At 42.8% G+C, this 15,257-nt stretch overlaps 1 protein-coding gene across 6 annotated transcripts in view; it reads right to left on the reverse strand.

Moving 5' to 3' along the window:
- Nucleotides 1-14,943, reverse strand: part of LOC122551857 (FYVE and coiled-coil domain-containing protein 1-like) — a 56,686-nt gene extending 41,743 nt beyond the window's left edge. For 2 of the 6 annotated variants that reach the window (XM_043694396.1, XM_043694391.1), the window contains exons 1-5: nucleotides 10,966-11,047; nucleotides 4,806-4,893; nucleotides 2,626-2,753; nucleotides 2,311-2,417; nucleotides 1,648-1,773 (exon numbers count right to left, since the gene is read on the reverse strand). In XM_043694396.1, the coding sequence (XP_043550331.1) occupies nucleotides 1,648-1,773; nucleotides 2,311-2,417; nucleotides 2,626-2,677 (285 nt within the window). In that variant the 5' untranslated portion in view covers nucleotides 2,678-2,753; nucleotides 4,806-4,893; nucleotides 10,966-11,047. Of the gene's footprint in view, nucleotides 1-1,647; nucleotides 1,774-2,310; nucleotides 2,418-2,625; nucleotides 2,754-4,805; nucleotides 4,894-10,965; nucleotides 11,048-14,830 lie in introns of those variants that run through there. The other 4 variants (XM_043694392.1, XM_043694394.1, XM_043694395.1 and 1 more) reach the window with 4 other exon arrangements.
- Nucleotides 14,944-15,257: the final 314 nt, after the last annotated feature.

Below are 15,257 nucleotides of genomic sequence, written 5' to 3' on the forward strand. Positions count from 1 at the left end.
CTGTTGTGGGATATAAATGAATTAATGTTATTTCTGCAAGTATAAATTCTGATACAGAATAGGAATGAGAAATACATATTCAGCAAAAAGAAAGGATATGTGAGCATGAGACATGAATACAGAACAATGGTGGATATATGGGCAAACAGGAAAACATCTGTTCTCCTCGCTTGTACAGTGACACAGGAACAAACCCTAATTAAAGAGGTCAAAGTGGCCTCTGGATGGAAATAGATGCTGATAGAAGAAAAGATATGCCTAATCAATAATCTATAATAGACTGACGTCAAACACCCTTATGGGAGTCAGAGATAAGAGTTTGTCACGGACAAGACAGGATAAACAGAAGTTGTGGGATCAGTCTTAAGGAAATGAGTGACGTAAGCGAAGCAGGGAACAAACAATGGAATAAGGAAAAATATGGGGATTCAAACTGTATAAATTTCGAGAGTTTGTTGGATATAGTGTGCATTCTGTAATTACCATACCTGGTAATTAGACAAGGCATCCACCTATAGGTGTATAAATAAAAAAGAAGCTGTTATTCAGATATTTGTCTCGGACTGAAATTATTAAAGTGAGTGAGCTTTTGTTTCTCACATAGTCCAACAGGTTTATTTGGAAGCACTAGCTTTTGGAGCGCTGCCCCTTCATCAGGTGGTTGTGGAGTATAATATCGTAAGACATAGAATTTAGAGCAAAAGTTTTGCTCTCGATTCTGTGTCTTACAATCTTATGCTCCACAACCACCTGATGAAGGAGCGGCGCTCCGAAAGCTAGTGCTTCCAAATAAACCTGTTGGACTATAACTTGGTGTTGTGTGATTTTTAACTTTGTCCACCCCAGTCCAACACCAGCATCTCCAAATTATTTCTGAGGAACTGCAGGGTGAGAGTAAGGGGTGGATAGATGATAATATGCACAGGTTCTACTATGTTAGGATGGGGACTGGGTGATGAATGGTTTGGTGTGACAATGTCGTCACTTTATTTTGTCCTGTTTTTTTTTGAAGAGAGGTTATAAAGCAGAAATACTGAACTGGCTACTGAAGTTGACTTAAGTGAACACGTTCTGAGGCCTTGGGTTATTTTTAAACAATGGAAGCAGCCTGGGTGTGGCCAGCTCTCCCAGACCAGGTTTTCGAGATTTTTCAGCTTGAAGTAGCAGGTGCCTTTGGGCACAAAACAGATGGACACTTCAGTGACTGAATTCTAGCTGGTATTCTCTCTGAACTTTCTGTTGATGCTTTTTCCTCCTGGATTGGAGAAGCTGTGTCTGAATTTGCCTTTTTGGCAAGGGGTGTTTTTATGGGATGTTACAATATCGGAACAGTTAATTAGTAATTGGTAATGTATCTATTCGGTTAAGTGTTCCAACAGTTAAGTTATTCTAAATTCCTCTTTCTTTTGTTTGTGTTTTAACTATAGTGTTTAAGTAAATTGCTTTGCTTAACATCACATTGTGTCTGGAACATGCAATTCACATCTACCCTTCAAAATAAGAAAACGTTAGGGTCGAGGCTACCTTCTTAAAATATTTGAGGGGGTCTTGTCCATAACATTGGTCTCTTCTCCTTTTCTGTATATCTGTGTTAATGAATAAACTGGTATATTTACAGATAGGAAACATGAAACTCATTTCACACACCTGTGATGTGAGGTTAATAAATTTGACAGCATTTGTTCCACATTTGTGACTATTCAGACACAGATTGATATAATCCCAATAATCCTTCCGGCTCCCAAAAATCGTCTTCTTCTCTTTCTGATCGTACTGGTAACGAGGAGAAAAGAAACAAAATGAACTCATCACAATTTGCTGGCCAGGCTGGCATTTGACATGTTAAGGTAGTAACAGCAATCTCAATGTTTCATTTTTCAAATGTTATTTATTCAAAAAAGGAGGAAGGCTGAAAGCAGGAAACTACAGGCCAATCAGCTATCATAGGGAAAATATAATTGGACAGAGTCAATATGGTTTTTGTGAAAGAGAAATCATGTTGAAGCAATTTATTGGAGTAATATTTACCATGGGTAAAGGGAAACTTGTAGAAACCTTGCTTAGATTTCCAACTGGAGTATAAGTGAGTGACTCATCCAAAGTATATTGTATAAAATAAAGGCCCATGTGGGTAATATATTGGCATAGATAGTAGATTGGCTGACTTACAAGCAGAGAGTAGTCATAAATACATTATTTTCTGGTTAGTCACATGTAACAAGTATGCCACAGAAATCAGGCCTCAACTTTATTACAACTTGTACAAATGATGTGGTTAAAGGAAGGGGACTGGTTAGTCATATCCCTCACCTGTAACAGGTATTCAAGTCTAGTGCACAGGCTGTGGAGAATTGGGTTGGCATCGGTGATGGGAAGTTCATTCCTCTCCTGATCTTTGCAAAGCTCTTCAATAGAAGCTGTCAAAGTGAACAGGGTCCAATACAATTAACAAACCTCACACATATAGAGGTAAAGCGTGTTGGAGGATTTAACACGGACAGTGCAGGTGTAAAGCGTGTTGGAGGATTTAACAAGGACAGTGCAGGTGTAAAGCGTGTTGGAGGATTTAACACGGACAGTGCAGAGGTGGAGGTTGAGGAGATGATATGAATGAAATTGTTGTACCTTGAAAGTCTTTGATCACCCTGAGAAGCTGGAGGTCTGTATCTCCTGCCATTCTGGTGCAGTGATCTGCTCTGAAGTGATGTCTGTGACCAACAGTGAAGGATTGATTGTGACAATGGTTTCTCTTCCTGCTCATAATAGTGAGGGTTCACAGCCTTAGATGTGATAGTTTCAGTAGCCATTCAATAACTCACTGAATCCCACATGCAACAGATCAACCAAACTTGCCACGTCAATAAATTCTCCTGAATCTGGACTTGTTTTCTGAAATCTGTTCCTTTGAATACTGATGTTCCTGCCAGCGCAATCAGTTTCGCCTTATTCATGTAAACAAATTTCCTCAGAATTTTGAACACTCCCCAATCTTTCCAATTATCTGAAGAAGGGTAACTCAACCTGAAACGTTAACTCTGATTTCTCTTCATAGATGCTGCCAGACCTGCTGAGATTTTCCAGCAATTTCTGTTTCTGTTTCAGATTTCCAGCATCCGCAGTTGTTTTGACATTTTTTCTTTCCTACTGTCTGTCACCTGACGCCTAATCAAACAAAACTCACTTCACAACTCGAGTACCTTCCAACATCAGAGTTCAGAACGTTGCCAAGTGTACAATTCGCAGAACCTTTGAAGTGTTACAGCGCAAAAGAAGACAATGCCTCCCATTGTGTCTATGCAAGCTTGTTAACAGCATTGTGACTTAATGCCATTCTCCTGAACTTGATCAAATCAGGTAGGTAAGCCATGATTGTATGTACTGGGACCCTGCAACCGGCGACATTGTCATGGGATCACCCAGTCCCTTGCTTTCTCTGGAGCAGTTTGTCTCCAACAACAATCTCCCAAAAACAAGTTTAAATGTGGGGACAATTCTGCACAAAGCTCCCTTTAAGAGTCAGACAGCCTGAACCCCAAAGTAGACAGCACAGGAAATCACTAACCCTTTTCTGAGTCAGCATTCCAGTCTATCCTGCTGGAAAGATGGGAATTGATAACCTCGGGAAATGTTCTGTCTTTGGCCACACTCCCCCATGTCCACAGAAGGAGGTCCATCTCCTCCATAGGAGCTTTGGGGGCAGATTCCTTGATCCCATGCGGATACTGGGAACAGATGTATGCAGGGCTGCAGCCAATGGCATAGAGAATTTTAGCCAGTATACCCCAAATTGGGGAGCTCTTTCCTTTCAATTGTTTGACCCCAGCGCCATCCCCACTACGTACTCATTTCCACACTCCCCATTGTCATAGACCCTGATGCGATCGCTAGTCCTGCCACACTCTCAAACACTCCACACCCCCTCTCAGGGAAGAAAGTAGGAGAAAGTGAAGTCTGCAGATGCTGGAGATCAGAGTCAAAGAGTGTGGTGCTGGAAAAGCACAGCCGGTCAGGCAGTATCCCAAGGGCCATCCTGACGTTCCTGGTGAAGGGTTTATGCCTGAAACGTCAGCTCTCCTGCTCCTCAGATGTTGCTTGACTGGCTGTGCTTTTCCAGCACCACATTCTTAGTATCAGAGAGGAAACACTATTCTACCTCCCCTCTGACTCCATTGCTGACTTTTCCCACTATTATCACTTCACTACTTCTTTGGCTAAAGATGGAATTATAAAATCCCTAAAGTGTGGAACCAGGCCATTTGGCCCTCCAAAGAGCATCCCACCCAGACCTATCCTCCTACCCTATCCCTGTAACCCTTCATTTCCCATGGTTAATCCACTCTAACCTGTACATCTTTGGACTAGATTAGATTACTTACAGTGTGGAAACAGTCAGTCGCCTGAGGCGGGAATTGAACCCGGGTCTCTAGCGCTGTGAGGCAGCAGTGCTAACCACTGTGCCATCGTGCCGCCCACGGACTGTGGGAGGAAACCCACGCAGACACAGGGAGAATGTGCAAACTCTGCACAGACAGTTGTCCGAGGGTGGAATCGAACCGAGGTCCCTGGTGGTAACCACTGAGCCACCCCTCCTTCCCGTGGCCTTCCTCCTTCACAGAGCAGGATGGTGAGATGGTTGAGAGACCCAGGTTAACTCCCTGACATAATACAGTTGGTGAGATTTAAATTTAATTTAATTTAATGGAAAACTAATCTCAGTGATAGCGAGCATGAAAACTATCATCAAGTGTTGTAAAAAGTCACTGGATTCATTCATATCTCTAAGGGAAGGAAACTGCCATCCTTACCTGGTCTAGCCTACATGTGACTCGAGAGCCACAGTAACGTGGGTGACTGCTAACTGCTCTCAGTAGTGGTGCAACACATCATCGCTTTCTGGGAAAAGGAATTACACAGATTAGCAATTGCTTTAAGATTCTATTTTAGAATGTGACCTTTTATTCTTAAACAGCATCCCCTAGTTTTTGTCTGATGCACAAGAGAAACATCTCCAGTATCCACCCTCAGGATCACTATGTTTTTGAATTGAATCACCCCATTCTCCAGTAGGGTCGGATCCAACGTGTTCAACCACTCCTTAACAGGAATACGTTGAGCGAACCTTCTCTGAATAGTTTCTAATACAAATCTATCCTGTTCAAAGAGGACACCAAAACTATCAGTAGAACAACTGAAGAAAAACAGGAAGAGAGAGAAAAACAAACTTAATGTTTTGAGTCCAATATAATTTTTGCAGAGCTTCGTGTTCTGACAAAGAGTCATACTGGACTCAAAACATTAACTTTGTTTCTTTCTCTACAGACACTGACAGACTGCTGAGTTTCACCAGAATTCTCTGATTTATTTTAATTAGGAACAAAGAACAATACAGCACAGGAAGAGGCCCTTCAGCCCTCCAAGTGTGCGCTGGCACATTTTGCCCTTCCATACTAAAACTGTCTTCAATTACAGGATCCATATCTCTCTATTCCCCCCATATTCTTGTATCCGTCCAGGTGTTTCTTGAATGCTGCTATTGTGTCTCCTTCCACCATCTCCTCTGCCAGTGCGTTTCAGGCACTCACCACACTTTGCGTTAAAAAAAAACTTGCCTCACACATCTCTTTTAATCTTCCACCTTGAACCTGTGTCCCTTAGTGACTGACCCCTCCACCCTGGGAAAACTTTCCACTCTATCCATGCCATTCACAATCTTGTAAACTTCTATCAGGATATAGATATCCTATAACTCCATCTTTGATCTAATTGCAGTACTCTAAAAGTAGTCTCACCAATATCCTGTATGGTTGCAGTAAAACTTTTCCATGTTTCTATTCCATTCCTCTTGCAACCGATGCCAATATTCCATTTGCTTCTTGATCACTTGCTGCGCCTGCATACTAACGCTGTGATTCATCTAGCAGGACACCAAAATCCTTCTGTAGGACAGAGTTCTGCATTGTCTGTTCATTTAAACAGTAGCCTGCTGTTCTATTCTTCCTGCCAAAGTGACAAGTACAATTCTGCCCACAATATACTCCACCTGACAAATTTTATCTGATTATTTAATGTATCTATATGCCTTTTCGCACTCTTTACCTCCTCATGACCACTGCATTTTCTACCAGATTTTGTGCCGTGGGCAAATTTAGCAATGATATAATTAATCCTTTCATCCAAATTATTCATATAGATTGTAAGTAATTAAAGCCCGAGCACTGATCCCTGTGACAGGAAATGGCCCATTTATCTCTATGCTCTGTTTCCTGTCCACCATAAAGAAGGACTTATGCCCAAAACGTCGATTCTCCTGCTCCTTGGATGCTGCCTGACCTGCTGCGCTTTTCCAGCAACACATTTTTCAGCTTCCTGTCCGCCACCCAGTTTTCCTCCATTTCAATATGCTGCCCCTTCTCCATGGGCTCTTTTGATTTACTGAGCTTTATGTGTGTTTCTCAAGGGGACAGGGAAATGGAGTCAATGATTATTTGGTGTACCTCACTACCAATGTGATATACACATCACTCTCCCTTCTCATGTCAATGCTGTGCTGCTAACCTCTGTCCCCAGTAATAGGGAGGGAACAGTTTGCTGTGCTGGGTATACAATGAGCCATCAGAAACATCTGAATCATTGATACAAACCTTGGCCATATCCCTATTGATCAGCCATCAGTGAGAGACTAATGGGGGAACCTTCATTTCTCTGGTGCCCTTCACAACCCTGGACGTCTCAAAGCCCTTTCTAGACAATCAAATACTTTTAAAACGTCATCATTGCTTTAATTTAGGAAACAGCCAATCTGGACTCAGCACCATCTCACACAGTGATATGATAATGGCCTGATCATCTATATGACGTAGTCACTTTGGTGAGGAATAAACATGGTTGAGGTTGTCAGGGAAAGCTGCCTATTCTCTCAGTGGCCATGGGATTGTCCACTTCCAGTTGACAGGGCAAATTGGGCAATTTGGTTCAAGATCTCACTGATACTATAAACACGTCATAGCCACTGTGAGTTTGTACAGAGATAATTCTGAAGATTGTTTGCAGTTGACCCTGTCAGATTAACCATCTCAAGAAGAACTAATTGTCTTTGCGATATTGGCTCCAAGCTAAACTGACTAAAGCTCAGTGATGGGCAGATGAGTTCACTTCAATGGTTCCTACTGGGATCAGTATTTAGATAAAAACACAATGTACTTCAGAAAGGGGCAAAGTTCACTGGAATACGAGCAGCACGTGGACAAGCAATCAGTGTAAATGGAGATATATTTCACTGTGATGTTATTCCTGGAACACTTTGCACTTTTCTCACTCAGAGTACAGACTGACAGCTTATAAACAGGAAATTCCAGTTATGAGATTGATATTGTGACAGAGTTAAACTTCCAGATTTCTCTCAGTGAATGTCAGGTTAGAATGTTGTCTTTTAAAGGCAGATTAATTGTACATTTTCAATCCAGTCCTGCATCACTGTCAGAATGAACAGTGACTCTGAAATTGATCAACTGAAATGATGGCCCAAATTTCAGCACCCTTCACAACTCCTCAGATACTGAAACAGTCCATGTCCGAATGCAGGAAGACTTGGACAATATCCAGGTTCATGCTGACAAGTGGCAGGTAGCATTCGTAGCACACGACTGCAAGGCAATGATACTTCGAATATCCCATTAACACTAAAGAATATCAGGGCAAAATTGAGCACCATCACCATCACTAGAGAAGTAATATTTGACAAACTGTTGGGACTAAATGTAATTAGTTCCCTTGGCCCTGGTGGCCTGCATCTAGGGATTCTCAAAGACGTAGTTACAGAAATAGTGGGTACATTTGTTGTAATTTTCTGAAAATCATTGGATTCTGGAGAATTACCAGGGGATTGGAACACTGTTATTAAAAAAAAGGGAGGAAGGCAAAAAGTGGGTAACTTTAGGCCAAGTAGCCTAACATCTATTGTTGTAAAGGTTTTGGAATCAAGTATTAAGAAAGTATAAACTGCACATTTGGAAAACCATAAGATAATCAAGCAGAGTCAGCAAAGCTTGATGAAAGGGAAATTGTGTCTGACTAATTTATTAGAGTTTTATTGAGGTAGTCTCAACCAGTCAATGTGTTTTATTTGAACTTCTAGATGGTGTTCAACAAAATACCTCACAAAAGGTTCTGTCAGAAGATAAGGTCCCACAGTATGGGAGGTAGGGAATTGGCTTCTGGGCAGGAAACAGTGAGAGGGGATAAGGGAATCTTTCTCAGGTTGGTGATCCGTAACCAGTGGGGTTCCACAGGGGTCAGTGCTGAACTGTTTAAAATAAGTTAATGACTTGGAGAAAGAAAGTAAAATTACTGTAGCCAAATTTGCAAATGTCAAGAATATAGTGGAAAGGCAAGTTGTGAAGGGGATATAAACACTTTACAGGAAGATATTGATACATTAAGTTGGCGGGAAAATATGGGATTTGCAAAGTAGTTCATTTTGGAAGGGAGAACAAAGGAACAGAATGTTATTTAAATGGAGAAAAATAGCAAAAAACACAAAGGAACTTGGGCTCACTTGTATGTGAAACACAGAAAACTAGCACACAGGTGCAGCAGGTAATCAGGAAAACTAATGAGATGTTGGTCCATTTTTAAAGGGGTTTGGGGAATAAGATTAAGGAAATCTTAGTTGCAACTGTACAAGGTACTGATGAGACCACATCTGGAGTAATGTGAGCAGTTTTGGCCCACTTAAGGAAAGTTATCATTTCATGGAGGCAGTTCATTGGGATGATTCCTGGTATGGAGGGATTATTGTATGAGAAAAGGTTAAACAGGTTGGGACCTTACTCACTGGAGTTTAGAACAACGAGAGGTGATCTCATTGAAACATATTGGATTCTTAAGGGATTGGCAGTGTAAATGCTGAGAGGATATTTCCCCTCATGGGAGAGTTTTAGACCAGAGGGCACAGTCTCAGAATAAAGGGACCCCAATTTAAGGCTGAGATGAGCAGGAATTTCTTCTCTCAGAGGGTTGTGAGTCTTTGAACCCCTTGCCACAGAGATCGGTGGGGGGTAGAGTCCTTCTGTACATTTAAGGCTGAGATCGAGAGATTCTTGATCAGTTGAGGAATCAAGGGTTATGGGGAAAGGGCAGAAAGGTTGACATGGGGAATGTCAGGTAAGCCATGATTTTATTGAAGGATGGAGTAGGCTTGAGGGTTGAATGGCCCACCCCTTTTCCAATTTCTTATGGTCTTCATCTTCAATATGTGAGAATCGAACCAACTCCTCTTCACATTCAATGGAATTACTATCACTGAACTCCCCATTATCAATATCAATACTAATTACATTAACTACAGGAGCAGGTCAGAGGTGAGGAATACTGCGGAGAATAAACCACCTCCTGACTCCCCAAAGCCTGTCCGCCATCTACAAGGCACAAGTCCAGAGTGTGATGGAATATTCCTGATGAAGGGCTTTTGCCTGAAACGTCGATTTCGCTGCTCCTTGGATGCTGCCTGAACTGCTGTGCTCTTCCAGCACCACTAATCCAGAATCTGGTTTCCAGCATCTGCAGTCATTGTTTTACTCCCCACTTGCCTGGATGCAGGCAGCTCCAACAACACTCAGGAAGCTTGACACCTCCAGGACAAAGCAGCCGCTTGATTGGCACCACATCCACAAACATCCACTCCCTCCCCCACCGACGCTCAGTAGCAGCAGTGTGTACCATCTACAGGGTGCACTGTCAAAATTCACCAAAACTTCTTAGATTCCAGCACTTTCCAAATCACTGACCACTTCCATCTGGAAGGACAAGGGCAACAGATACATGGGAACACCACCCCCTTCAAGTTCACCACCAGCATTAAGCCACTCACCATCCTGACTTGGAAATATAGTGCTGTCCCTTCACAGTCGCTGGTCAAAATCCTGGAAATCCATCCCTAACAGAACTGTGGGTGCACCAACTCCCTAAGGAAGGCATTGGTTCAAGAAGGCAGCTCACTTCTACCTTATCCAGCGCATTTAGGGACAGGCAGTAAATGCTGACCCAGCCAGCAATACCCGGACCTTATGAAAGAATTTTTAAAATGCAGTCATATCTGGATAAGGTAGAAGTTGATTTTGACCAGTGACAGTGAAGGAACAGCGCTATATTCCCAAGTCAGGAAGGTGAGTGGCTTAATGGTGTATAGATATTGATATAGATTTCAATATGAATCTTGTTGATTGTTATGATGCTAAATCAGAGAATATAGTTATCACAAAGGCAGAACTTGCACTCTTGCAACAAGTGAATTCCTATCACTATGAATCCAAAAGGAATATGCCCTGAATGTCCTGTTTTCATTACAGTGGGGCAGGTTGTTGTTACAGTTAAACACAGATTCACTGGAAAGATTTCAGAGACAGCACAGTAATAGAAAATTGTCCATTTAGTTTTACACACTCATAGGACGGGAGTGTCACTGGCTGGGCCCAGCATTTATTACCCCATCCCTCGTTGCCCCTTGAGAAGGTGGGGGTGAGCTGCCTTCTTGAACCACTGCAGTCCATGTGCTATGGATAAACCCATAATGCCCTTAGAGAGGGAATTCCATGATCTTGACATAGCCCTCTCCCTCATCGTTCTTCACCTCCCAATACACTCTCCATACTCGAGGGACATGCCTAATCATGCTATCCTACTTCCCAGTCCCATGGCTCACTATAATTCCTCCAACCATTCTCATTCCTCTAAGGGAACCTGTGCAGCATTAATCTTTTCATGATAACCCTTAGGCTTATGTCAACAGATAGACAGTGTGATATAGCAAGCACTGTCTTTTATAAATGGTAAACAGATTGTTAATGTAATTTAACAGAAGTATACTTAAATGGATCCACAGTTTGACAGCTCCTTGTAACAATTTCAAGGGGTCGATCCAACTTATACATCTTCGTACCTACGTTTACAACTCAAAGGGTACCTTACCTCTTCCCAAAGTGCTGCTTTCTGTTCCCAAATGGCACATCACCTCTCCTGAAGCTCCCTCAGGACTGTATCCAATTGGATACCTCTTCAAAGAAGTCTCATAATTTTAGCTCTTCTCCTGATTGGTCCAAAGTCCAGAAATAGAGGTTCAGGCACTCCACTCCCAAAACTTGCTCTGCCTGAAAGGCAGAACTTTTGTCCATGCAGTTACTTCCATGAGCGATGGTCATGCAAAATACAACCCATAAACCATTTACTCCCTTCCCCACATCTGCATAAATGATCAGGATCTGGTTCAGGGGTGAGATTTCCTTATTTATGACCCTAGATCCATTTTGTTTAAGTAAGGCACCCTCTCCATCTGTGAGAATATCATAGAGTCAAAGAATCCCTACAATGCAGATAGAGACCATTCAGCCCATTGACGCTGCACCAACACTCCGAAGAGCATCCTACTCAAACCCCATGACTCCATATTTCCTGTGGCTAATCCACCTAGCCTACACATCTCTGGAAACTACAAGGCAACTTAGCATCCACCCTAACCTGCATATCTCTGAACTGTGGGAGGAAATTGGAGCACCCAGACACAGGGAGAATGTACAAACTCCACACAGACAGTCACTCAAGGCTGGAATTAAACCTGACTTCCTGTTCCTGTGAGACAGCAGTGCTAACAACTAACATAATTAATAATTATTGTTCTAGTATAAATAATATATTAACACATTTGCAAAAATTGACAACTGCAGCTCAATATAGATCTGTGTGAAGTGATAGGTTTTGGTTGGAAGAATTAGGAGGTTACAAATCCCTGGGAAATAAATGTGTGAATAGGATTGAGGGATTCTGATGACAGATACACAAATCACAAGAAGTACTGACGCAGGTTAATAAGGACGGAGAAAAATCAGAAACATTTCATTTCTGGAGGAATAGAGATCAAAAGTTATTTTAAATGTTAGTGGAACATGGTTTGACCAGACACTGAGTAACAGGTCCTCTCTTCAGATTGTAAAAACATTGAGAGGCACAAGAGGAGACACCAAAGATTTATAATTATTGAATCAACCTATATACTTGTCAGACTTAATACCTCTCAACAAAATCTGCACAGTCTAGAGCTCTTTCCTCAGGTAAGGAGAAAACTGAGAGGTGATCTGACAGATAAAAGGATAATAAAGTAAAATAAAGATTTGAGGATGCTGGAGATCTGAACCAAAAACAGAAATTGCTGGTGAAACTCAGCAGGTCTGGCAGCATTTGTGGGGAGAGAGAAAGTTAATGATAGGCCAGAGGCAGATAAAATGTGTCCATCTTAGTGGAGTCCAGAACTAGGATCTGCCAGGATAAGACAATCACCGCTGAGTCCAAACAGGAACTCAGGTGAACCATTTTTATCCAGAGTGTGATGAGAATGTGTACGTTAGTCCCAGGGGAGCATTGAGGAAGACACAGTAAATGCTTTAAAGAGAAACTAGATAGTAGAGGATGTGAAAAAGTGAACTGAGGGAAGCTCAGATATAACATAGCTGGTGACATTAATGAGTTGTGCTGTTTGTCTGGTTTCTGTTTGTACACACAGTGTAGTTTCAATAATGTTGTATTAAATCTGGCGTCTCTGACCCAACACCCTAATCTGAGCGGTTGCACTCTCAGCTCTGAGTCAGAGGGTCAGAGGTTCATTTCTCACCCCAGACACAATCTGAGATTTACAGCACCAGGGAGGAGCAACTTTCTCACGAGATGATTATCCAAGGCCCCATTAAGTGGGAACAAAAGGTTCCCCTAGGCCACCATCTCAAAGAAGTGCAAAGGTGGTCTTTACAGTCCTGGGTCAATGTTCATCCCTCAAACAACATCACTGAAACAGATTAGCCAGTCGTTATCAGAATACTGTCTGTGAGACCTTGCTGTGCACTAATTGGCAGCTGCATTTCCTACATTACAGCACTAACTGCTTTACAAGGTATTGCATTGTACAGCAGCTTCAGGCCTGTTTAGTATCACATCCCCACAAGCATCCACTCCCTCCACCACCGACACTCAGTAGCAGCAGTGTGTACCATCTACAAGATGCACTGCAGAAATTCACCAAAGACCCTCAGACAGCACCTTCCAAACCCACAACCACTTCCATTGAGAAGGACAAGGGCAGCAGATACTTGGGAACACCACCCCCTGCAAGTTCCCCTCCAAGCCACTCACCATCCTGACTCGGAAATATGGAATGGCAGGACATGAGGAAACTCAGAGGAACAAAGGGGTCTTGTGGTGATTGTTTAGGGATCCTTGAGGATGGGACAGGATAAGAAAGTATATGGGATGTTTGCCTTCTTCAGTGAAGGCATTGATTATAAGAGCAGGGAGGTGATGTTGGAGTATAAAGAGCTTTAGTTAGGTCACAGCTGGAGTACTGTGTGTAGTTCTGGTGCCCACATTATAGGAAGGATGAGATTGTACTGGAGGGGGTGCAGGGGGAGATTCACCAGATGTTCCCTGAGATGGAGCACTTCAGCGATGGAGAGAGGCTGGATAAGATCGGAATGTTTTCTTTGGAGCAGAGAAGGTGATGGAGGACATTATAGAGGGTTACTAGATCATGAGGGGAGGGACAGGGGGATAGGAAGCTGTTTCTCTCTCTCTATTTGAAAAGTCAATAACAAGGGGCACAATTTGAAGATGAAAGGCAGGAGATTTGGCGAGGATTTAAGGGTCTATTTTTTCACCTGGGGAGGGAATATTTCTGGGATGCACTGTCTGGGAGGGTCGTTGAGGTGGGAAATCTCATAACCTTTAAAAAGTACCTGATGAGCACCTGAAATGTTATAATATTCAAGGCTATGGGGCTATTGCAGGAAGTGGGACTGGTGTAGATTGGTGGGTGGCACGGTGGCACAGTAGTTAGCACTGCTGCCTCACAGCGCCAGAGACCCGGGTTCAATTCCCGCCTCAGGCGACTACCTGATGAGCACCTGAAATGTTATAATATTCAAGGCTATGGGTCTATTGCAGGAAGTGGGACTGGTGTAGATTGAGAATAGTTTATGTTGGGCTCGATGGGCCGAATGACCTCTTGTATACTTTATGATGTTATGATTCTATGAATATATCACCATTCCTTCACTGTCACTGGGTCAAAATCCTGGAATTCCCACTGAATGGGCATTCTGTGTTTACACACGACACCTGGACTGCAGTGATTCAAGGAGACAGCTCAGTCCCACCTTCTCAAGGGGCAACTAGGGACGGGCAATAAATGCTAGCCAGTCAGCAACACGCATGTCCCATGATCAAATTTATAAAAAACTTTGAGAATTCATTTACTAACGCCATCCTGACTCTATTAGCAGCTGGTAAGGCCAGGAAAAAGTACTCAAAATCAAATACTGAGTCTGATTCTCTCTCTGGTTCTCTGCATCTGTCTGATAGCTGCTCTGTTTGTTGAGCTGACTTTGTGATTGTCTGTCTGAATCTCTGTTCGATTGTCCGGCTGTGTTTTGCTCTGTTTAATTATTCCTCTCTCTGTCTGGTAATCTCACTCTGATAGATTGTAGACTGCTATGGTGTCTGCCTGCCACTTTTCTCATTGGCTAGCTGCCTGATCGTGATTTAGTATCCAGCTTCCTGTGTCTGTCTCTAGTGGAGTTTGCCTATTTTACTGTCTTCCTGTCCGTAGTCAATTGTCTGACTCTCTTTATGTGTCTGCGTTTGATTTTCTGTCAGTCTCTCTTTCTGTCTGTGCTACAGTTTGACTTTTCCATGAATTCTCTCATGTGAGTGACCCTTTGCCATGTATACTTGCAGATAGTAGACATAAAATCTCCTCATCTTGTTGTGTCCCAACACAGACACAGCTTCCTACCTTCCCCCTGTGCTGGGGCAGCGATGTGGGTTTTGCTCAGAGCGACAGTTTTCTGCTCGGCATTCCTATCAAGTGTTGCTGACTGCTCTTGTGTGTCTGCAGAACTTGTTACACAGAGACAGGAAGTGTTCCAAGTTAACAGAGCACCGCCCAGAACCTATTAACCCTTGCCAGCCCACGTCGCCTGTCTGCATGTCAGGCCCCATCAAAAACCACTGAGATGCTCCTTCATGCTCCCACCAATAGGCCAGTGAGAAACCATGGGTATCAGCGAAATAACGCCTGACCTACTTTCACCCCAGTTTCCCTTCTACAGCAGAGAGAAAGTGAGGACTGCAGATGTTGGAGAGTCAGAGTTGAAAAGGGTGGGTGGTGCTGGAAAAGCACAGCAGGTCATGCAGCATCTGAGGAGCAGGAGAGTCAACAT

This window comes from Chiloscyllium plagiosum, chromosome 7 (genome assembly GCF_004010195.1).
Source record: "Chiloscyllium plagiosum isolate BGI_BamShark_2017 chromosome 7, ASM401019v2, whole genome shotgun sequence".
Taxonomy (NCBI): domain Eukaryota; kingdom Metazoa; phylum Chordata; class Chondrichthyes; order Orectolobiformes; family Hemiscylliidae; genus Chiloscyllium; species Chiloscyllium plagiosum.